Source organism: Bacillus rossius, chromosome 1 (assembly GCF_032445375.1).
Source record: "Bacillus rossius redtenbacheri isolate Brsri chromosome 1, Brsri_v3, whole genome shotgun sequence".
In the NCBI taxonomy this organism is placed as follows: domain Eukaryota; kingdom Metazoa; phylum Arthropoda; class Insecta; order Phasmatodea; family Bacillidae; genus Bacillus; species Bacillus rossius.
In genome coordinates, this window is record NC_086330.1 from 374,975,584 (window position 1) to 375,000,509 (window position 24,926).

A 24,926-nucleotide genomic window follows, 5' to 3' on the forward strand; every position below is an offset into this window, starting at 1 on the left:
AGCGCTATCCTTTTTTGAATGTGCCCTGTTGCATGATTAGAGACCGGAAAAATTCGCGAATTCATTTCGCGATAGGCTAAAATACAAATAGTTATACCTCACTGTTGCCTCTGCTATTGGCTCACAACTCACCTGGATGACTCTGAGCCAATGAGAAACACCCGACCAAAGCTTTATCGAATCACAGGCTGCTACGTTGGGACGTCTCACAAGACAGCAGCCAAGGAGTGGATGGTATTTGACCGAGTGTACGTAGAACTGTGGAGTTCATCCTGGAGGTCATTGAACCCGCGAATTTTTCCGGTCCCTATGCATGATATACGCAAAGAGCACAACAGTTTAAGATACAAATATAAAATTTAAGACAATTTGTTACGATTTTCATTTAAAATCATTTTTAAGAGTAAAATTTGTAATGGGATTTTTGGAAATACATTTCTTGTTGTATTTAATCAAAAGCAAAATCTGTAACAAACTAGGTAGTATCAATCTGGCAACAGTGAATGCGATTTGCTCTATACTGCAATCTGAGAGTGACTGTATTCCAATAACGCGAATATTACAGGTGTCTGCCAAATTGAACAAATTATTTTACTGTAACCATAACCCCCCCCCCCTGCCTTTTCCTTCCGCCCAGCGCTTCCAAGGCCCGAGACACGGCCCGTGGTCTATAAGGTCTATAAGGTCTAGCCAGCACGGTCTAGCGGTAACGTCATCAAAACGGGAAAAAAATCCCCGAAGCAGCGGGAAATATACGCGAGCAGTTTTCGATCCAGATATGGAATTAAAACGAAGGTCGAACAGTAAAAGGGGGAAAAAATAAAGGCGAGAACAAGTTCGGATGGCCACTGGGCTAAGAGGGCTCCAGCCGGTAACGGTGTCCGATATAATCTATGTGTGAAAAATAAAAAACCTTAATGACCACGCATGCATATTCAGGCCGGCCTAGGGCAGCTGATGGCGTCATTCTCCCGCGGGACCGAGTTCCGACCTTGCCTGGGGCCGCTGCTGTGTTCGGGCTGCAGGGTGGTGCTGTTCACTGACCCCTAGTGCGACGTCCGAACAATCCACTTTAGAGCATCTTTATTTTTTGCCGTTGTAAAAGTAAAAGGCATATAATTACATACCGAAAACATTCGTGGAATTATTTCGCGGTGGGCTGAAAATCCAATAAATATACCGTTGAGCTGCTTTCGTTATTGGCTCTATGTTCATCTAGACGACTCTAGGCCAATGAAGAACATCAACCAAAGAAGAGTCGAATCGCCAGTTGATTCGGCTCACAAGTCAGCAACCAGTGAACTGGCGGTATTTTCCCGAGTTTGCAGAGAACTGTGTAGTTTATCCTGAAGGCCATCGAAACAGTGAAATTTTACAGTCCCTATACCTAATTTTAATGCTCGCAAAAATGATTTTTTTTTGAAGGGTAGGTTTTTCGTTTAGGTTGTCGTAACAAAAACTGAAGGTCGGTTAGGTTGCATAAATAATACATGAAATCGTGTTTAAAGTACTAAAATCCTCGTATAAATTATTTTTTAGGAAGGTAGGTTTTCGCTCGTTCAGGTTGTCGAAACCTAAACTAATGGTTGGGTTGGTTACATAAAAGGTTGCATTAGTTACATAAAATTGTTAAGTACCTTCTGAAATTCTTGTAACAATTGGTTGTTGTTATTTTTGGGAGGGTAAATTTTGCTAGTTTAGGTGATTGTAACTAAAATGAAAGGTTGGGTACGTTAGCTGAACGACACTTAAAATTCTTCTAAATCGTGAAATATATTTTTTTAAATTACTACCTAGAATTTTCTTTCCTTTTTCCCTAACCTAACTAAAATTTAGGTGTATTTGAATGAGAGGTATGGGTTACGTACAGTCATGGCCAGCCACGGCAGCGACTGATGCCATCGTAACTGCAGACTTGTTGAACTAAGCCCAGGTAAACCTGCACGGACACAGGTAAACCCTGGGCACAGCCATGCAGGGTACAATGAGCATGCATGGCGATATATGACTTGGTTCCAGCGCTGGAACTTTTAGACAGTTTCTGGAGCCAGCGGGCATCTTCGGATACATTCGGGGTCTGGTCGAGGGTTGGTGAAACACAGGCTTGCCACTTGTATTTTTACAGAAAATTCCTTTGGAAACCCATTTCCAAGAAAAAGTTTTTAATACTACAAAAAATATATTGTATATTTTTACGACACATGGCTATGGTTTTTTTTTGCATTTATAAGTTACGTTTTTCAAGATGATACTGAGTATTTCTTACGACGATTGGTTCATAATTTTATATTTTAATGTATGTTTCATTAAAGAATATTATTATATAACCATGGTCTTTATTTTTATGTATCATGCTTATTATGTGCGTACATAGTTAATACTGGAAAGCTATTTAGGCAAAGGTTTTCAAATAACTTCAACTATTGGAGATACTGGGACAACACAAAGCATGAATGCCCAGGTGAGAATTCGAGCAAGTGTTACTGCGAACACTTGTGTGTAGTGATACAGTTGTTTTCATGTAAATGAAAAAAAATGTACAAATATCCCTAATTTGACATGAATATTTCTGTTCGATTCACAAATAAAATTTACAGTGTGGCAGAAGGAGACGTAGCGTTCACACGCTGGCAAACATGAGCGTAGAAAAGGGCATCAGAACATTCATGTGATTGGTTTACAAACCTCAGCACCAATAATGTCAAGCCAAGATTATTCCGCGGAGTCAACGGGTGGCAAACTAGACTTGAAGCACAAATACATCCACTGCGCGTTGATGATTGGACTGTCATGTTTTTGACACGCCTTTAACGACTCTGAGCCAGTTATAACAAGGAAGAGACTTGGGACCCAATCACGTATGACCCCCTGAAATATGTGATCTTGTTAGCGCTCAATGAGCACGCTAAAAGGCTTGATTATGCATAGGCAAGTCGAGTCTAGCCTGGAGTGAAATGTATTAGCGGAATATTCGTGGCTCTAGTTATAAAACACGATCCATTACTTAAAGTTGTCCCATCATTAACAGGTTACATGAAAATATTGATTCGTGTACCCTTATAAATTTTCTAAGTCAAAACTAAACATTAAAGATAATATTTCAATTTTTTAGTTGGTAAGTTACTAAAATTCATCGACAGTAAAAATATACTTCATGGTAAATAAAACCCGGGGGGGGGGGGGAATATCATATGGGTCAATGACCTTCAGGACAGAAGCTACATACATTTCTCTGTATACTCGAGAAACTGTCCCCATACTGATTGGCTGCTGACTTGTGAAAAAAAAACTGTTGTTGCGTGTGATTGCATATTGCTTCTGTAGAGGGTTTTGCACTAGCCAAAAGTACTCCGGGTGAATTGTAGAGGCAGCACAAATGTATATGTATTTGAATTTTAGCTTATCGCGAAATGATTCCGCTACTTGTTCCGGCCTCTAGGGACATATGCAGCACACATGAGCCACTACTCACCGCTGTTCGAGCTGTACTCGCCGATGTACCGCTTCGTCAGGTACCGCACCGTAACAGCTGCAAACAAAAAGTAAAACATACTTAGCTACTCAATATTTTGGAGTGTCATGAAATAATTTTGTAGCATAAAATAATAAAAAACAACAAAACATTTGACTGAATGTTTAAACACAACGTTGATGACAAAATTTTTCTTCGGTAATGAAAAAAAAAATGTCCCTACTGAACTGAAAGTAAACAGCACAACTTAAATAACCAAGTACTTAAAATGAATCTTAACTCAGACTCTTCAGATTGTTTTAAAGTTGAAAAAAGTCTGAATTTCGGCATATATGAAATACGTTTTTCTAGATAATACTAAGTATTCTTTACAAAAATTGATCCATAATTTTATATATTAATGTTTTATTAAAGCTTAACTTTTTTTTAAATATGGAAAACAAAATAGAATAATCAATAATTGGACTTCATTTCTTGTTAATGCGCGCAGTTAATACGGTAGAGCTATTCCGGGAACATTTACAAATCACTCTATTCTGTAGTGACACGGTTGTTTTCATGTAAATATACAAATTCACGGACATATGTATTTTTAAAGTGTGGTTATGTACCCGCATATGGATTATAACCTCGATATTTGAATTTGAACGAATTATTATAGAGACCTGTAAAATTCGCGATTTCAAATCCCTAAAGGATAGACTTCATGACCCTCTATGCACTCGTGCAAATTACATCTGCTAATTGGTTACCGACTCGTAACACCTGTTGACTGGAATGATCGTGATTCGCTAATTCTTCTGTTAAAGATTTTTCATTGGCCCAGAGTCCTTCAGATTAACTGTGGCCCAATCACTGAAGCAAAATAATGTCAAAAGTATTTGGACTCTATCCTGTCGCGAAATGAATCCGCGAATTTTACAGGTGTCTACCAATTATTTATACGTCCAGAATGTTTAACATTTGGTTTGTTTGTTCTTCCAGAGAGCAGACTCGAATGGCGTGTAGATTCTCTGCTCGGGCATGTCCCTCGCCAAGAGATCAGTTCATGTCCATCCAAGTGCGCGAGTACTGGATCGCAGGTTCGCGGCGGGAGCTTCGCGCCACCAATCAGCGCGTCTCGCGGGGCATTCAGGCGGCCTCGTGACGCCATTGTGACGGCCGCTGGGCAGTCTTCCTTTTTCACCGTCTGCAAGTTCAGCCTCGATTACTTCTGTCGACAATTCAAATCCCCATTAAATGATTATGGCGGGTTGGGGGGTGTTTCTGAATGCTGATGTTATTTGAACACATTACGCCACTTCTAAATGAACAACAAGATAACTATCAGATTTCCTGCCAATGGATTCCATCGCCATAAACTGCGTTGTTAATGGGTGAAGCGTGTCTCACGCTTAGTTGGCGGTACAGAGCGAATGGCACCCATTGTTGCCAAATTAATACCACCCGGATTGTTACATTATTAATAACATTTATAGTTATAATCAGTTTTAACAATTTTTTTTTTAACTTTTGTCATGTCGTGCCTCCTGGCCTTCTCCACACCCCTCTACTGTAATTGTGAGCCGGATCCTCGGGATAGAGGAGTGAGTGGGACTGCGCAGTGTTGCCAGGTCTGCTGTTTTTGCAGTAGATCTCCTGCTTTGGTGAGTGGTAGACCTGGCAACACTGCGACTGCGTCGCAAACACGAAGCCTCGTGTACTGGCCACAGCTAGACAGCACAAACAATGGTTTAGGCAGAAAAAAACCTGCTGTAAAAAACGTGTCCCTAGTAAAAAAAAAATTGTCGTGTGATCGGAAGGGCGATATTGCGACTATTCTCGAAGGTGAGAGAATGTTCTTACTTGTGACTTCGAGCGAAGTCGTCAGGTATATAGCCTAACCCCCTTTTATAATATAAATATATAAAGATTTTGTTTACAAAAACGGTTGAAACCAAGACGTCATCTTTCAGCTACGTCTCATTACAAGTAATACTTGAATACAAATAGATGATGCTTTTGATGACATATATGAAGAAAATGTATTTCCAAAAGTCTCACTAAAATTTTTTCTCTACAATATACAATGTTTCAGATACATTAGAAAAATTTCATTGCCTTATAAAGTAGGGTCTAAAACGTTTGTGCTCAGTGGCGTATGTCCGGCACCGAGAACACCCAATCAGGGACAGCCGGGGGGGGGGGGGGGGGAGAGAGAGAGAGAGAGAGAGAGAGAGAAAGAGAAAGAGAGTAAAGGCCCCTTAAAATGCGCACTGCGAACTATGGATGTGACACGCTTCGCTCGTCAGATATCGGATAAGCTAGAGCAACCTGCCAGGTTTTAAGACGTCGGTTGTACCTATCATTTAAGTATATATAAAAAAACTTAAAAATTCACGAAAAAAATGGAAATTGGCTTTGTAAACAAATATTTTGTTATATATGAGGTATTTGAGGTATTACCAACTTGTAAGAAATTGTAGATTTCTTCAAATACGATCCGATTATACAATCTGTTTACATGTAGGGACTGGAAAAGTTCGCTATTTATATGACCTTCAGGATAAACTTCATAGTCCTCTGTATACTCGGGCAAATAACGCCAGCTTATTTGCTGCTGACTTGTAAATCATCAGAACTGGTGTGCCTGTGATTTGATACTTCTTTGATTGAGAGTTTCTCTTTGGCCCAGAGTCGTCCTGATGAACAGTGAGCCAATTGGAAAAGCAGCTTTAAGGAATATGTTTTTGAATTTTGAACTACCGCGAAATTCATCCGCGATTTTGTCCTGTCTCAGTTTATATGTTGCACTGTTAAGTCACGATAAAACTCTGAAAAAAGTCTGCACCAAATTAAAATGTGAGTCACCAATTAAAAAGTATTTTTATGGTCGAAGACTATATTATATATATATTTTTTTTACAGTTACCTATTAGTAGAGACCTGAAAAATTCGCGGATTCAAGGACCTCTAGTATATCTTCCATTATCCTCTGCATTTCTCAAGCAAACACGCGTGTTCATTGGGTGCTAACTTGTGAGGCGTCTCCACTGGATGGCTTGTGATTCGACGCTTCTTTGGTAAATAGTCTGCCATTGGCCCAGAGAGCTCCAGTTAAACTGCGAGCCAATAGCAGAACCAGCAGAATTGTTCACAAGTTTGAATTTTAGCCTATCACGAAATAAATCCGCGAATTTTTCCGGTCTCTACCTATTAGAGGTCTAATAAACAGAAAAAATTCTTCGTGATAAAGCGGTGTTTCGAACCACGGCCGAATCCTCCAACTGCCTCGCCGTGTGCAAGTGGCGTGTGTCCTCGCTTCCACGAGACAGGGAGACCACTTGGAAGAAATTGTCTCCTACAACACGAAGATCAAGTTCTACCCAGCCGGGAATCGAACACAGATCGATACTTCGCGAGGTGATTTATCTGACCGCTGCGACAGGACGATAAGTCGATAACGAGCTCCCCGTGGTCACCGGGTGTGTTTCTGTGGCCGTCCGATAGTCGCCGAGTTGTCCCACGATTCATTGCGGTGTTTGAGAGCAACAAGGCGCTAAGGCCGGGCTCACAAACTACGCACGGCGCAAAAAAAAAAACTCAACGGAAGCATCGGCTAAAGCATGTTTATTTTAACTACGCAACGTCGCAACAACACAAGAAAACCGCGTTCGTTTATAAAGCGCGACAGTTGCAAGATGTCACCAACACCACAGTTTAACATTCTCAAACAGTATAAAACAAATTTATTTTCCAAGCTTCTTCCGAGTATTCATATTTATCGTTAAAACTAATGAAAATGTCAATAATTTGATTTAAAGGAATTATTTCTGTTACAGTGCGCAAGTTTAACAAGTGTAAACGATGTATACAATTCAAACACATCGTTGCCTTCTATGAACATAACGTCAAAATGTTTTAATTTTTTCGGAACACTTCATATATGAAAGGCGAAGACGCAAACCGAAACGCAAGAAGTTAAAAGTTAGGACAACTTTATAAACAATGCAAACCGCAGAAAAATTCATTAACGATGGGGTTTAATTTCCGTTTATAAACTATGCAAGAAGCAAAAAAGCAACGCAAGCATCGCCCAACTTTCAACTTCTTCTGTTTCGGCTTGCATTTCATTTTTCCATATTTGAAGTGAAGTGTGCCCAAAAGTTTTAAGACGCAGACATTATGTGCATAGAAGGCTACTGTGTTTTTATTATATAGCCTACGTCTAGTTTTCACTTGTTAAACTTACAAACAGTGGAAAAAAATTACAATTTTAAATCAAAATATAAACAATTTCATTAATTGTAACTATAAAAAATTGGTTGTCTGTAAAGTCGGTTTACGGACGATAGTTTAACGTGACAACGTCATAACAAAACATTGATGAAATGATTGCATACTTTTATAAATAAAATTGAAACATTTTTATTGAATTATCACTATTTTGTATGAGTGTTTCAAGTTTAATGTGCCTCGAAAAAGTCAATCGAGTGGAAGAGAGACAGATGCGGCGCAAGCGTACAATGAGCGTAATGGGACACAGCATAACGGGACAATGTGCGTAACGGGACACTTTTTCGTGCGTGCAGCCGGCGTTCATCGATTTATTAGACATCACGTCAAAAGTAATCATCGAAATAAAACCGGGAGAAAAATTTATTTTCTACTGTTGTATAATTTCAAGTAGTGTTGGTAACGTGTTGCGACCCGGCCCTAGCCGACGCTAGCGCTGTGCGTGGTTTGTGAACCCGTCCTCAGCGCCTGCGGCCCTACGCTCGCCACGACCGTTATGAGTCACGAGCACAGACGGCTCGCAGACACACCCGGTGATCACAGCAGCTCGTGTCTCCCCTCCCGGCTCCCGTCCTGCGCTAACGGCTCTGATGTAACAGCAGCGCCAATCACGTGTCCGAACCCGCCTCAAGCGCACAGCATTTAACACGTCTTATATTTAAGGGCTATTTCTGTTCATTTAATTCTATATTTTTGTTCTGTTACAAATATTTTCTAAGCTTACGGATATTTCCTAAGTGTTATACGCAAACTAGCGTGCAAGTGTTCATAATTGATATAAACTGCGCACGATCTTACACACTTATATAATAGGTACTTAGAAAACTAGGTATAGTGTTAATTTTACAAAATAGTAATGACGAGAAAATAAAAATAAATCAATATTGCGTGTGTGACCCACCTTCAAGTCCCCGTCTAGCCGGGCACACATACCAAGTGCAAAGCTTCAGGGGGAACAAACATGTGATTTGAACACTGCTCAAGATAATCAGAGTGGAGTCTCTTTGCGAAAAGCATTCGAGAATACGTTGAGGGCGGCAGGGTTTTTCTCACGTTTGCCGACAGATGTCAACGAGAGACTTTGACGTGTGTTGGGTGGCCCCGAAGTCAGCTGTCGTGCGACCAGTAGACAGGCGTCAAGGCTGCCAGGCGGACTTCTTGCACGACCCGCGGGACATGTCCGGAAGCTCTGCCGCGAACAAGGACGTCCGGGTCCACTGTCCACTGTCTACTGCCTTCTGTCCACTGTTCACTGCCTTCTGTCCACTGTCCACTGCCTTCTGTCCACTGTCCACTACCTTATGTCCACTGTCCACTGCCTTCTGTCCACTGCCCACTGTCCACTGTACACTGCCTTCTGTCCACTGTCCACTGCCTTCTGTCCACTGTCCACTGCCTTCTGTCCACTGTCCACTACCTTCTGTCCACTGTCCACTGCTTTCTGTCCACTGTCCACTGCCTTCTGTCCACTGTCCACTACCTTCTGTCCACTGTCCACTGCCTTCTGTCCACTGTCCACTGCCTTCTGTCCACTGTCCACTGCCTTCTGTCCACTGTCCACTGCTTTCTGTCCACTGCCCACTGTCCACTGCCTTCTGTCCACTGCCCACTGTCCACTGTTTAACCTGCGCGTAGGAATGGACGTGAAACTACTAGTGTCAGGATCACAGGCAAACCAGTTGATAACGCTCACAAGTGAGGCCCCACCCATAGGCCCAGAGCTTCTTAGATAAACCGTGAGCCAATAGCGGAAGTTACACAAAGGTTTAGTTATTAGAATTTTAAAATATCGCCAGTTGAAACCGCGAATATTTATAGTTTATACTTATGACTAGAGACCTGTAAAATTCGCGTATTCATTTCGCGATAGGATAGAGACCAAATACTTTAGACATTATTTTGCTTCAGTGATTGGGCCACAGTTTATATGAAGGACTCTGGGCCAATGAAAAATCTTTTAACAGAAGAATTAACGAATCACGATCATTCCAGGTGTTACGAGTCGGTAACCAATCAGCAGATGTAATTTGCACGAGTGCATAGAGAATCATGGAGTCTATCCTTTAGGGATTTGAAATCGCGAATTTTACAGGTCTCTACTTATGACTACAACCAATATCATTTCATGGATTCATTAGATAGCAAAATAGACTTGAAGCATATATGCATCAGATTCACGTTGATGATTGGACAGCAGTGTTCTTGACACGCCCTTGACTACCCAGAGCCAGTTGAAAACAAGGAGAAGAAGTGGTCACCCAGTCATGTGTAACCGTCAAAGGGTGGGGCTTTTCTACCGACCAGTGATCACTCTGAAAAGGGGATAGTCGAGCCTAGCAAGGAGTTTAAATGAATCCACGAAATAATCCAGGTTTTACTGATCTGTCGTCGCATTCACTTACCCTATCGAATGTAAATAAGTTTTACTACCGGTACTACACTTGGCTCAAGTCGATGTCCAATCTTCCACGTGGTGATGGAACATCATTGGTAAGACGGTAAGGTACAATGCATGGTCACAAAAAGTGTCAGTTTAGATAACGATAAGTAGGTATATCTTATGGCTAGAGACCGAAAAAATTCGCGAATTCATTTTGCGATAGGTTAACATATAAATAGTTATACCTCAGTGCTGCCTCTGCTATTGGCTCACAACTCACCTGGATGACTCTGGACCAATGAGAAACACCCAACCAACTTTATACGAATCACAGGCTGCTACGTTGGGACGTCTCACAAGACGGCAGCCAATGAGTGGGTGACATTTGACCGAGTGTACGTAGAACTATGGAGTTCATCCTACAGGTCATTGAACGCGCGAATTTTGCCGGTCCCTACTTATGGCCGATTTCACCATTCTGCCTCCAATACGTACTCCAATCATCTTTCCCAAGGATCATTCTTCTAAACGTTGCACAAACACATTCTGGATTTACACGATCTTCGCTCGCGTGAACTATAGTTCATACATTTCCAATCTACGATAAACAGGTAGCAGCAGTATCGAAGAAATGTAAAGATGCACTTCTATTGGTGTGCTGGAACGATATGTGTCGCTACAATCGACTGTGACACGGCGAGCAAATGGTCGATGCAAATATAACTGGTATTTAAAATTTAATACAAAATGTAGCACTCGGAAATATGAATAGGTTTTGACTAAAAAAAGGCTTTTATTTTATATCATGACGAAATGTTATAAAAAAGCATTAATCTCAAATAACAAGCAATTCAAAACATTATAATATGGGTATTTCACGTGAGAATAGGTTGAAACACTAATAAATAAAAGTTCTGATACGTGCATTAGATATTTTCTGAACTATTGTAAATAATGCGTTAGTATTCACGTATGATGAAAGGAACGTCCATAAAGTGCACTAGAATGCCGGCATGTGTCTATGAACCCACCCGAGTGTCGGCGCACATCGCAGTTCCCTGATCTTGGCTCAGCGCCCACAGCGCAATGTGGTCGAGCGATGGTCATGACTCGAGACCACGGCTGCACTCTAATGGCACTAGACATACTCCCTCAAAGTGCTGGTGTGGACGCGAGCTAGCGGACACGCTCCCACCAGCCCCGCTGGTTCGGAAACCCTCGTGGGCCAACAACAGTGTTCTGCGGTCGCTCTGACACTCCGGTCCAAACCCCTCGCCCCGGATCAACTACCAGAACAAGCTAGACCGCGAGGTTTATGGACGCCGTCGTCGTATAGCGTGTTTTTAATGAAGTGCCGGCAGTAAACCGCGCCTCGGATGCGATCGCGCCTACGAATCCTTTGTGTGTCGCAACTTAATTGGCGGCTATTGAATAACGCTACGGCCTTGAAAGGAGCCCTAGGGCGAAGGTGAGTCAGTACCTCGGCCGAAGAAACGCTCGTGCTGGGACAGAAAATAGTAATAACAAACACGTGAGCGAGTCTCTCAGTATTCGCTAGACACTGTGGCCGGCAGGGCCACATTTTTACTTGTAATTTATTTTTGTTGCTGGTCTCTAGTTTTATATGGTTTTTATTTCACGTATTTTTACGCCTTTTTTAATTAATGTTAATTTATCTGTAAATTTTTTAAATTATATTTGTTTCTGTTAATTAGTTATACGCCGTTTGGTAGCTATCGATTATGAGTTTAAGAATATCGATTGTGTTTCACGTAAATACCACTTGGTGAGCGCCCGGCGGTTGGCTGATGACGTCAGACATTCGGCTTGTCGGGAAGAAAAAATCAGCTGGGGCCGAAGGGGAGTTTGTGCCGAGCGACCGTCGAGGACAGAGCCATGTGACGGCGCGGACTGGTGTGCCGGACGGCAACGGGCGACGAAGAGTATTGGGATGGAGGCTCCACGCTGGGTGACAGGGCAATGGTTTGCCCTGTGATACTGGACTTATCAAGGTAAAGAGAGGCCGCAATTTTGATTTTTACCCTCGTGGTGCTGCACTGGTTTTTGGCAAACCTAGTGAACTGTGTATTTTCCCATACTAAATTTTATTTGGACGGAACTTTTATTAGCCAGTTTGGTGAAGAGGCCCATTTGTTTTCACACGTTGTTCCAGTGTGGGATTTTTTTAAAAAAAGGTCGCCCGTTTGCCTGTAGTTGCAATAAAAGTATAAGTTTGGAAGAAACGAACATTTTGCAATTTGTTTTTGAGACTTTGTCATCGGAATTTGCATACGTAAAGTTGGCATTTAGCTAATATATCAGCTTGTGCAGTATTATTAAATGTATGCGATCGGTATTGGACTACATGCGCAGCCTGATGTTGGTTGGTGCGGCCATTATACGTTTTTATAAAATCATTGGCAAGTTAATAAAGAAGTAAGACTTTGTTTGAAGCTGATGATAAATACTTCTGTGGTAACATGGTTATGTTACGTGAAGAGTTTTTGCTACATTTCCCTTAAAAATAAGATAATTTTTTTTTGATCATCGTTCACGCCTTTGTGAATTCGTACCTATGGCCCGGCGTGGCATTAGACTCTGGAGTTGGTGAGGAAGGTCAGGAAGCCAGCGCACGCCTAGGATATTAACTTTGTTTTTTTTGGCAAGTCTTTAGCAACGAACATCTGAAGAAAGACTAAACCGTTGATTGAGAGTTTAAGAACTTTATTTAAATAAATTTTTTGTACTTCAGTTTTATTATTGTAGAATTTTTTATATATTTGTATTGATTGTCTTGTTTGATTTTTGGTATTAGGGCAGTCAGTAAATTTTGATATTTTATAGTGGCCACTCCTCACGCCCTTATATATTTTTATACTTGTTGTTATCAGTATTTATATTTTTTACGATTTTTTAAAGGTTATTGTTAGTATCGCAAATGGGGATAAGATGCTGCCATTATTAACGTCAGCTTTTGTAACTAAGCTTGTATGGTTATGTATAGTAAAAATTATTTTTGCAAATTTCTATTTTTTAATAACATACGTCCAAAGTCTTGCCTCTTGTTTGTTTAATGGTTACTCTGCTATAATAGCCTTTGAATTTTTTGGCCTGACCCCTGGGCAGTGGTGTGGGGAATTTATATTGTTTAGCTTTTTATGCCTGGTTTTAATATTTATTTTTTCCCTTCGCGCCCAGAGTGAGTCGGGGACGCAACCCCTCTTCCAATTAAGGAGGAAGAAGGGTTACAACACATGTATCATCTAACCTCGCTAACGAGCACATCCATGTGTTCTCATGTTGCAAATACACTTATAATACGAAACTATGAGCCGAAATGTAAAGTTTAACTCTTTAAAATAATGCTGAGCGTAATAAATATACGCAAATTGTGTTTTCAACTAAATTTCTGGATGCAATCACACGTAGATTTCGCACCCGCTGTTATAATTCGCTGTCAGAGCAGCTACGTCGACAATCGAATCATTTCATTAGCAAACTGACATTATCCTTACTAATATTATAAATGCGAAAAATAAACTTTGAAAACATCGGCTTTGGAACTGATTTTCGACAAAAGTTTTATTAAAATATTGCCCATTTCCCGTTGCATGCGACTTATGTTCCATTGGCGAAAATACTCTCCTGCCTAATGCTGTATGCTGAGAGCTAACATGTTACACAAAAAAATAGAACAAGAGTCGCAAAACACGATGATTAACAATACTGTTTAATACAATTTATTTAATCTTTACAAGTAATTCATTTAAGTAAAACACGACACTGCGAATCGATTACAACAAAATTAGTTGCGTATTAATATATATTGAAAAAAAAAATTAGCGAATTCATTTACGATTAGCTAAAATTCAAATACATATACCTATGAGCTGATTCTACTCTTTGCTCACTGTTCATTGTCTCTGGAAAATGAGAAACTCTCAACCAAAGAATCATCGTATCACAGGCAAACCCGTTGAGATGACTTACAGTCAGGATCCAGTGAGTTGGCGTTAACTCCCTGAGTATACAGAAAACGGTGTAGTCTATCCTGAAGGTAATCGAAACTGCGAAGTTTTCCAGTATTCACAATCTGAAGCTGGGGGAGAAAATCCTTTCGATACTTTAGAAAATTCCTTAATATTTTAGTTCAACTCTATTTCAATACACAGAGACCTGTATAATTCGCGTAATTTTGGTACCAGGATGGACTGCAAAAACTCTTACGTATTGCTTCTGTGATTTTCTCACAGTTTATAAAAGCGGGCTAGAACATCTGATACAAATATAAACAAACGTCCGCCATATTGGTATGTGAAAATCAGAAAAAAAGTGTGGGATAAAACGGCTTGACGTCTGACGGCTGTATCTGGAGGGGAGGGGAAGGGGGTGGAACTGGTGACCCATTGGGCGGGCGACCGGCCTTGCTCTGAGGCCATTGTCGACTCTAGCACCGCGGACCACTTTACCTAGCGGTACCCCTCCCCTCCCCCCCCCCCCCGGCGCAACTAGCGGAGGCTCGGGGCACGCTCAGCACAGCCTGCCTCCGGACTAGGCCTTCAGGATAGACTGCACATTCCCCTGTACATTCGGGCGAATAACGCCAGTTCATTGGCTGCTGACTTGTGAGTCGTCTCAGCTGGTTTGTCAGTGATTCGATCCTTCTTTGGTCGAGGGTTTATAACTGGTTGAGATTCGTCTATATGAACAGTAAGCCAATAGCAAAATCACCTAAAAGATATATGTATTTGACTTCTAGCCTATCGCCGAATGAATCTGCAAAATTTTTCCGGTCTCTAGGAATTGTAGGCAATGCTCAATACTTCAAGAAAGATATTGTAACTTCGTACAACACATAGCTAGGGACACCTGTATTTCGCAATTTCATTTTGTGTCAAGGTATTTCACAAAACACTGTAGCTTTTTCTAAGAGTCATGGCAAATTGTGAGGGTGCAGCAGTACGGTGACCACATTCTCATTGGCCCCGTCAAGAGCGGGACGACACCTCTCACCGACCTCAGCCAATAACCACAGGAGAAAAGCTACATTATTTAGTTAGAATGCAAACCTTCATTCACGCTCTCGCTTTGTGTTCATGATTGGACCACAGTTATTCAGACACGCCCCTCTACGACCGTGAGCCAACGATGCCCAGCTAGGAGAGAAGCGAGCGAATCAGGTAGTGCCAATTAACAAGGATAAAAGTGTTCTATCTGAGAAATCAACCCATGGGAAAGCAAACATTTGTTGTGCACATCTATGACTTTGAATTCTTTCCCGAAGCCAAACGAATCTCAGAATTTTTCGGGTTTCTGCACATAGCTATGGTTATTTTTGTATATATATAAAATACGTTTTTCGTGATAATACTGAGTACTTCATACGAGAATTGGCGCTAGTGTTTTTTTTTTCAAACCACGGTAAAGATAATCGTATATTCTCTGACTGGACTTTATTTAGCATAAATGCCTGGGTAAGAATCCGAACCCAGTGTTACTGCGAACAATATTTCGTAGTTATACAGTTGTTTTCGTGTAAATGTACAAATTGATAAATATCTGAAATTTTGAAATAATATATATGTTCCATTTACAAAAAAAAAATACAATGTTACGTATCCTTCAGCCAACAGTATTTTGTAAACAACTTCATAGGGTTGTCAATCTTCGTGACCATGCGTGTCGCGCCCCTCGGAAATTGGTACCACTGAGTCTACTTTTTGAGAATCGTCAAATTTAAGACACAATACCTATACAACCTATACAACTGTACACCTATACAACTATACAACTGTATTAAAAATTCGCTATTTGAATATAGTAGTGTTATTCATGAATGCGCAGCAAAAATTTGTATTCACAGTATTTAATAATTTAGTGCAGGGTAGAAATTTTAAGACTTTTGGAACAATGCCTATAACTCAAAAACAATAACCCCTTATAAGTTTTTTTTTTAAATTCAGAACCGTAATTACTCGGCCTATCAACTTTCCTCGGATTGAAGTTCAGTGCTGGGGCACTGGGGCACTGGGGCACACTGCAAACACGTGTCATTGTTTACACTAGTATGCGTCGCAAAATGCAGATAAGTCTGATTTCGACCGACAAATTTCGGCTTCAGGTTCATCACAACAAAATAAGTTGAAAAGACAATACAACTTATAATCCAAAGTGCTTCCGAAAGGTGGTATATGCCTTTGTAGTTTAAGTTGAACATTTTTATTATAAAAAAATTGGTTGTCTGTAAAGTCGGTTTACGGACGATAGTTTAACGTGACAACGTCATAACAAAACATTGATGAAATTATTGCATACTTTATGAATAAAATTGAATCTTTTTTTAATAATAAAGGAATAAATACTTGAAATTATACTAGTAATCAGATTTTTAAAATGCAAGAATAATTAACCTTTATTGCCGAAATTGTTGTTGTAATAAGCAATGAAAACCAAATTAACTGTTCACTTCACTTTATAAACAGTCGAGTGGAAGAGAGAAAGATGTGGCGCAAGCGTACAATGAGCGTAACGGGACACAGCGTAACGGAAAAATGTGCGTAACGGGACACAGCGTAACGGAATAATGTGCGTAACGGGACACAGCGTAACGGAACAATGTGCTAAACGGGACACTTTTTCGTGCGTGCAGCAGGCGTTCATCGATTTATTAGACGTCATTTAAAAAAAAAACGGAGAATGTTTTTAAGACTGAACTCTGAGCTTCTGGACTATGTACGACCACCACGTTGAGTTCTGGGACACTCCGTACATACCTGCGGCATCACCCGCCGCGACCCACAGTTCAGCTCGAGCGATGTCAGTTATTCTCGGTCCTCGCCCCCCCCCCCCCTCCCCCCGGCGAGCCCACCTCGTGATCACAGCCTCCCAGATAATTAGCCGCGCTGGTGCGCGCGCATACAGTCGCCCGTCCCGGCGCCATCTTGGTGCGCTACGCCGCGCGTGCAGGCTCGGTGCACAAAACAGATTTAAAAAAAAAAAAACACTGGACCGTAAAACCTTCAGGTGGTCATGCATGCATGACTGCGTGGATACTGCTTAAGGCCCCCGCCTACCCGGGAGCACATGCGGTGAACAGAGCTTGAGAAAAATACAACTGACTGGAAAACTGCTCACGATGTCAGAGTGGGCTCTGTTTACGAATACGCTGAGGGTGCATGAGTAGTTCTTTTTCATTATTTAGTTTTTAAACTGTAAATTCTGAAGAGTTGAAGTGGCTAAAAACACGTGTTTTCAAAATAATGTTTAGGCACGAAACACCTGGTACATATTCTTGAAACCATTAAGGCTCTGCATTAAACCTATGTCTTCATTTCTCCGCCATATAATTCTATGGTTACCGCTCAAATCTCATAGTTTCCTGTTCGTGTCAGAAGACTGCGCGCCAGCATACACATCATGCGCATAGAGGCGATAAGGCGCTAGAAGCAGCGGCGAGCGTCGTACATATCGCCCCACTTTACCATCACAAAAACTGCGTTCAGCGACGGAACTTCTAATAAACGCTTATCGACCCTCACAAAGCTGCAGTCAAGCTTCAATTCCGCGATGTTTTGGTTGCAATATGGCATGGTGAGGTACAGAGTGGCTTCAACCACTCCACGGCATGTTTCGTGACAATGCCACTACCAAGCTGCTCTAGTCCAACAACACAGGCGAGAGCGTGGAAAGTAACCGAGCGGCAAAATACGTTATACATAAATTGTTGAATTATATTACATGTCTGGCGTCAAATATGGTTAACTTCTTTTTAAAGAAATTTTAAGAACGGGAGGATTATTTCCCCTCATAAATATGTATAATGATTAAAATAGTTTTTTTAAAGAAAAATTAGTGTACTTTAGTTGTCCAATGGCAAGTTAAACGCTTAAGTGAACAAGATAAGCAGTTATTGGTCACTGGCAGTGAGCGTTAAGAGTCCAGATAACGACGCAGTTTTTGAACCCGTGGTTCTGCGACGGTTTGCCGCTCTCTTTTCACAGGACTACCAACACGCATTCCCGAAAGTCCCCTACCGAGCCTGAAAACGAACTCGTAAACTCTCACTCCCCAGCCAGGATACCTAACCTTTTGAGGGCATTCCGAATTTCAAATTTTTTAATTTGAGGAATAAAACGAAAAATTTCCCTCAGAACAGGAATTGTTCCCTTAAAATAGGGAGTTTTTTTTAAGGAATTCGCAGTATTTTTTTTCATTTTAGGAATTTTGAGTCCAAGATGGCTGCCGTGACTCACAGTCCAATATCGGCTCTAGTTTCAGGCACCGGCACCAGGGCCAGTATGTCCATTTATATAGGTACTATATACTTATATATACATTTATATACTACTTTAACGGGATTACATTTACACAAGCGCAAACAGACTAGAGAAAATAAAATAAACGATCGTTTAAAAAAAGTTTAAGACAGCGCTTTTTGTGGCCAAAGTGTGCCCGACATGCTGCCACATTACGGACTTACTACATACAAAACCACGCACTTACTTAGGCTTATGCAATGTGAAGGAAGTGGCCCAAAGGTGATTTTTTTTTTGGACGGAGGTTGGCTCAGTGACATTTTGGCCATAAAATACAGTAAGCCATATTTTCCCAGAAATGCGTTGCGTTATATGCTTATCGATTTCGACCGCCTTGTAATTACTTGCGGGAGTGGAGTGGAGCTGCAGTCTCGAGCAGTTCGCAAATTGCCACGTGCGCGGAAAGAAACTCCACTCGACACCGTCTTCTCGGTGGACTGAGTGGTTCTAGAGGAGGGGAGGAGGGGAGGCGGGGTGTTCGCTGATTCGCGCCTGGCCTCTGGCACGTCGTAATCAACAAGAGGGATAATGCCGCGCGATCATTCATATGCAGAATGAATTTGCAGACCTGTACGTAACTAGGACGTCGGCGTGTGTAAGGACTAGAAAATGACGCAGATTCGTTTCGAGATAGGTTAAAACCCAATTATTAGAGAGAGGAAAAATTCGCGGATTAATTTCGCGATATGCTAAAATGCAAATAATTGTAGCTTTATGCAACTTCTGCTATTGGGTTCACTGATAACCTGGAGGACTGTGGGCTAATTACAGACCCTCAGTCAGAGCAGTATCGAATCACGAGTCTCCCAGTTGAGACGCCTCACGAGTCAGCAGCCAATGAACAGTCGACGTTTGTCCGAGTATGCACAGGATCGTGGAGTCTATCCTGGAGGTCACTACCAATTATATACTATTCCTTAAGGAACCCGCTTGATCATGGTATAGTTGTATTAGGCGGGATGATAAGTGGGCGGTATGTGGAATCTGAATTGGCGCGGAGTTTTCTCGATTTTTCATAGGACAACTATGAGTTTTGATGGCGGATAAATGAATATAAAGGTGTAACGCAAGTCCCTTCGAGTGTTTTCAAGGGCATGTACCAGGTAATTCAAGCCTATGAATAGGGAGAGTGAAATTTCGTTGATGACGAAATCGCGAAATTAAAAAAAAAATCACTTGCGCATGATGTGTAATACAAACAACCTTACTTAGCAATTAGAAGTTTTTATACAGCATTTAGTTTTAACTAAATTTGCTGTGATGCGTGAAATCCGTATTCGTTCACGAAATACGACGGAATCGCGATATATCCGTCGAGCGATGTGACTCATTTTCAACAAGCTTGAGAAAATTGCTGCGCCATTTATTGCCGATGCAAGGAAAGTAAATAAACGAAGCAAGAGAAGAAAATATATAAGATCGGTTAAGCAAGAAGTCAGTGGAAGAACAGGATGGTACGGGATCTGAAAATACCGTTTGAATAATTTATGTATCTACGATGTTTGAACAAGGAAAATAAAGGTTTAAGACAACGAAAGAAGAAAGAAAAGATTTTGACGTGACAACGTCTAATAAATCGATGAACGCCGGCTGCACGCACGAAAAAGTGTCCCACTACGGATGTCCCACTACGGATGTCCTATTTGCTCATTGTACGCATGCGTGGCATCTCTCTTCATGCTCATTGTAGGGCCTACGCATGCGTGGTATCTCTCTTCCACTCGATTGGAACGACCATCGATTTGACTTTTCAATCATATTTTCGTCGTTTGAATTATTAATATTATGTAATTTAACGATTGTCCACCGATTTTTAGCACAATCGGTACAGTTATTTAAAAGTAATGTTGAATATTCAAATTCGTTTTGAACCAACAATGGTGTTTTACAGTTACACATAATAATTCAAATTACAACCGGGATCTTTTGCACAATGTTTTAAAAAATATTGTAACACATTATATATAAGTTTGGTGTATTTGGGATGCGTATTTGTTATAAAATCGCGTTATAAAAACTAAATAATATTATTCCCCTACCGTGAACAAAATTTTTATAAATATATATATAACATCTGAAACTATCAATAATCGAATATGGTTGTCAGTTCGAATCCCGGCAGGTGTGAAATTTTTTTTTTGTTATTGTAAAAATAAATACGGCACACGTAACATTTCAAAAGTAATAAATATATTTGAATAATGAATGCAAATAAAAGTAAATTTATTAATTAAATTGTACATTTCATTTCACTCCTTTGTATCCAAACAAAGTAGTGATATTTCAATAAAAATGATTCAATCTTATTCATAAAAGTATGCAGAGGTAGATTTTATCATACAAAAGATAGAAAAATTAAAAAAAAATTCTTCCTCAAAGAATATAATATTTTTAATGCCTAAATGGTTTGGTTGCAAAAACCTATTACGGCTCAGTCTCAGGCCGAATATGATATTTCCTTTTCTTCTGGATCAATCATTTCATCAATGTTTTGTTATGACGTTGTCACGTTAAACTATCGTCCGTAAACCGACTTTACAGACAACCAATTTTTTTATTAGAAATAAAGTAAATGTATGATAAAAACATTCAAGCGAAAGTATGTCGCTAATAGTAAAGAACTAACTGAAACATAAGATATGCTTTTTCTCAGCCACCCGAATGAAAATTAAGTATATTAAAGATAAATGATTATCAAGAATTGCAGAAACAAAGATAAATAACTCACAATTTAACAACTCCTAGTATACTTTCAAAAGTGATCAGATCTACATGACAATTAAAGAAATGCGAACTGAATTGGAATAATCTATGAGGTTCAGGTCACACACGCTTTATGTTTGCAGAAACTTAATCTTTAAAGTGGCTCATATTTAATTTTTTTTTTTCTACGTCGCAAAAAGCCATTTGTTATGGCGAAGAAATAGTTTTTATGGTGTAGAAACCAACTGAACAAAAAATAATTCTAGAAAAATTCGTTTATTTTTTTGTATCTTAGTACGATGAAGCTATGGTCCACTGTACCCATGACCATAAACTTGGCCACTAAATAATGATGTCGGGGTGAAAGGGGTGAAAAAGAAAGGGGGGATTATTTTGACCTGCGCGGGACTGTGATTAGATGCTGCAGCTCGGTCTAATGAACAACCACCCTCCACCCTCCACCCTCCACCCAGCCTTTGTTCTCTGCGTCCTTGAAACTAACGTTCGACGGCCGTGCTTCCAAACATTTCATTCGTTAAGTTTAAAAGACAAACTACTTTTAAACTTGACTAAACGGGAGTGTAAGTAGCGAGGAGGAAGAAAGCAACCGGTATCCGCGGCGCTGTCTCCAGGTGTTAACAGCTGCGTCGAGTTCGGCTGAGAACTAGTTTCGGAGATATTAATCGGTCGAGTGAAATGACTTAATAACGGCCGCGGATGAAGGCATTTGTTTGGAGTAGCGTGTTGCCGACCTCACAGCCTGCGGGGTTGAAGGTCATACAGCTACGAGTCGCAGCCTGTCGCGGTCTCGAAAAGGCGTAAATCAAACACCTCCGATATTTAAATACTACTTCGTTGAAAGCATTTGATCTAATTCTTTCACCATCTTTACACGCTATTACTGAATGATTTAGGAGTTTAGAAATGACTTGCCTGTAGTACGGTTCTTTGATGTTTTTTTAAAATATATATTCAGGCCGCTCTGAAATATTTTTAAAACTCAGAAATCATGATTACTAATTTCTGTGTTCAACTTTATATCACACGTTAACTCATTAATATATTTTGCTTACTCAAACTCAAAGTTTTCTTTTAAGAAGCGTTGTTAAATATTCTATTCCCGGTAAATAAAAGCAAAATGACTTAAGTTCGTTGATAAAATACGCATGAACACTTGATATATATAAATATATATTATATATTAGGGATTGACCAGTGAAATCCTCAAATATATCAAATCTTTAATTTTTAAAGTATTAGATATTCGAGAACAAAAGATTAGAAGAAAAATATTAGATGAAATAAACTAAATTAAAAAATTCAACACTGATAAGCTCTGACATAAACAAGGTCGATTTCTTTCTTCATACCTATCCTGTTACTATTCCCCAATATATTATACTTTTAACATTTAATTATGTAAATAAAATAACAATATGTATTTATTATGGAAACTACGTTTGTGAATCAACCATTTAAAGGGCAGAATGTTTAAACACCATAGATAACATTTTAAGTTTATTGTACATACATTAATATATATTTAACACTTGACACTTATATTCGGATTCGAGGGGTGTATTCGAAATACTCTCTGGGATTAGAATTCGAGATTCCGATTCGAGAAAATTGAGATCTGACCCATCACTGAAATTCATATACATAATTATATATATGTATCCACCCGTGATTGCATGACTATATTTATTTCTTCAGACGTGTTTGACAGCGAGCGGGGTTGGCCATGCTGCAAAAAAAGGAACCGCTTTGAAAACTGGCTGCGTGACGGAATGAAGAAGGGTTTATCGGCCCCGCCTTCCCAACCACACACGCGAATCGAAAACTGCTCAAGATATTATAGTTTAGTTTGCTCACGAAAACCATTTACGATTAAGCTATGGCCGGATAAGTTGTTTATTCCGTATTTCATTATAAGAGTGAAAATGGCTGAACGCATGTTTTTTGAGACATTTGTAGACACGAAACACCCGGGACAGGTTCTTGAATGTACTCAAAGGACTTTCATTACATCTTTATTATCATTTCTCCACCACATAATGTTATGGTCACCGCTAAACTCTCTTTGTTGCTCTATGCAGGAAGAGAAGACTGCGCGCCAGTCCAGAGCCTATACCGCGCTAGGCGCATAAGCGAGCGTCGCATTTATCATTACATATTTATTTTTTTTAGTTTCAACACGACACAAGCAGCAAAACATTTTCCAGTCTATCAAGAATAATAACAAACAAACCGTTTAAAACTATGTGATTTAAAATTAGCTATACAATCACGTATTATATATATAAAGTGTTCATGTGTATTCTGTCAACGAACTTAAGCCATTTTTCTTTCATTCATCGGGCATAAAATGTTTAACGACAGTTTTTAAAGCAAACTTTGAGTTTGGGTAAGCGAAATACAGTGTTTTTTACTTAGGTAATGCGTAATGTACAGTAGAACACACAAATCAGCAGTCATGATTACTGAAGGTTAATTATTTCAGTGTGGTCTAAATTTAGTTTCAAAAATAAAACAATTAACAGTACTACAGGCAAGTCATTTCTTAACTTCTAAATCATTCAGTAACAGCGTGTAACAAGGGTGGAAGAATCAGAAAAAATATTTACACAAAGTAATATTTAAATATTGGGAGATTTTCACTTACGCCTTTTCGAGACTGCGCATGCGTGCGAGTGGGGGACTGGGTGCCGTTGATGTGGGACGCCGCTGCTGAGTCATCGTCGTGGGCACGAAGACGGGAGCTGATAGGTCGGCTGAAAGGTTCGTGTCAAACAAAAGAAGACAAAAGGAACCGTATAATTAAAGACGCCTTTAATCATTATAATTCATATCCGCTCTTGTTGGTGTATTTATTACTGGCCTAGAAAACAAGCCCCAGATTGAAAATAAAATCGTTTAACGGCGGCGGCCCACGACGGGGGCACGAGGATATAAAAAAAGGAAACAGAAGAAAGTCTCGGGAGTTTGCCGAGTGCAGCTCAGAGCTGCCCTGCCACCTTTATGTGGCACACCTTCGGCCCAGCACACTCGAGCCATTATTTCCAGAAGATTTCGCTGACGCGAACGACGCCGTAAAAAATAAAACTGCCACGAAAGAAATTACGTCACAACTAACAAGCGCCGGTCGAAAGCTGTTCGTGTTTTGGGTCGTCCCTCATTTTCGATTTCGCGGTAGACGGCAAGGGAGCCTGATTGGCCGACAAAGGCTGCTACTTTCGCGGCGTTTCCTTGGTAATAAAACTTCCGCAAACCAATTACAAAACTTAACTCTCTTGGTTTTTATTTCTAGTAGATATAATATCTTTCTCTTTGAGACGACGATTCATCGCGACAAACTATGACTGCTTGATAGTCTTCAATACACTCTGTCAACATTTTCAACGTGCCTTTTCTTACTGGTTCTTACTGGCTACACAAGTTCATTCCTCAAATAACTCAACCAATAAGAATACACGTACTGATATACGAGTGTGTCTATACATACCTGGTGAATAACCAATTTTTCAGGAAATTTTAATAAATAATATTTCTCGCCTTGTTTAAAAGAACGAGAAAACTTTTTTGTAACAGTAAAATAAAGTTACGTACTACTAAATAAATCTGCAATTCTTTGGAACTTGCTGAATTTTTATGTCGGGAAGCTAAAAGCTTTCCAGAAATAATGTCCTAGTGGCAGTGCTGCAAACTTCCAGACATGCATACAACAAAACACGCGTAAAAACAAGTACAATGTAGTTAACGCCAAATTCTAGTCTCTACA

At 40.1% G+C, this 24,926-nt stretch overlaps 1 protein-coding gene across 1 annotated transcript in view; it reads right to left on the reverse strand.

The window, feature by feature from the left end:
- Positions 1-24,926, reverse strand: part of LOC134528528 (ras-related and estrogen-regulated growth inhibitor-like) — a 320,542-nt gene that overhangs the window by 132,820 nt on the left and 162,796 nt on the right. The window contains exon 3 of the mRNA XM_063362230.1: positions 3,473-3,529. Within this exon, the coding sequence (XP_063218300.1) occupies positions 3,473-3,529 (57 nt within the window). The remainder of the gene's footprint in view (positions 1-3,472; positions 3,530-24,926) is intronic.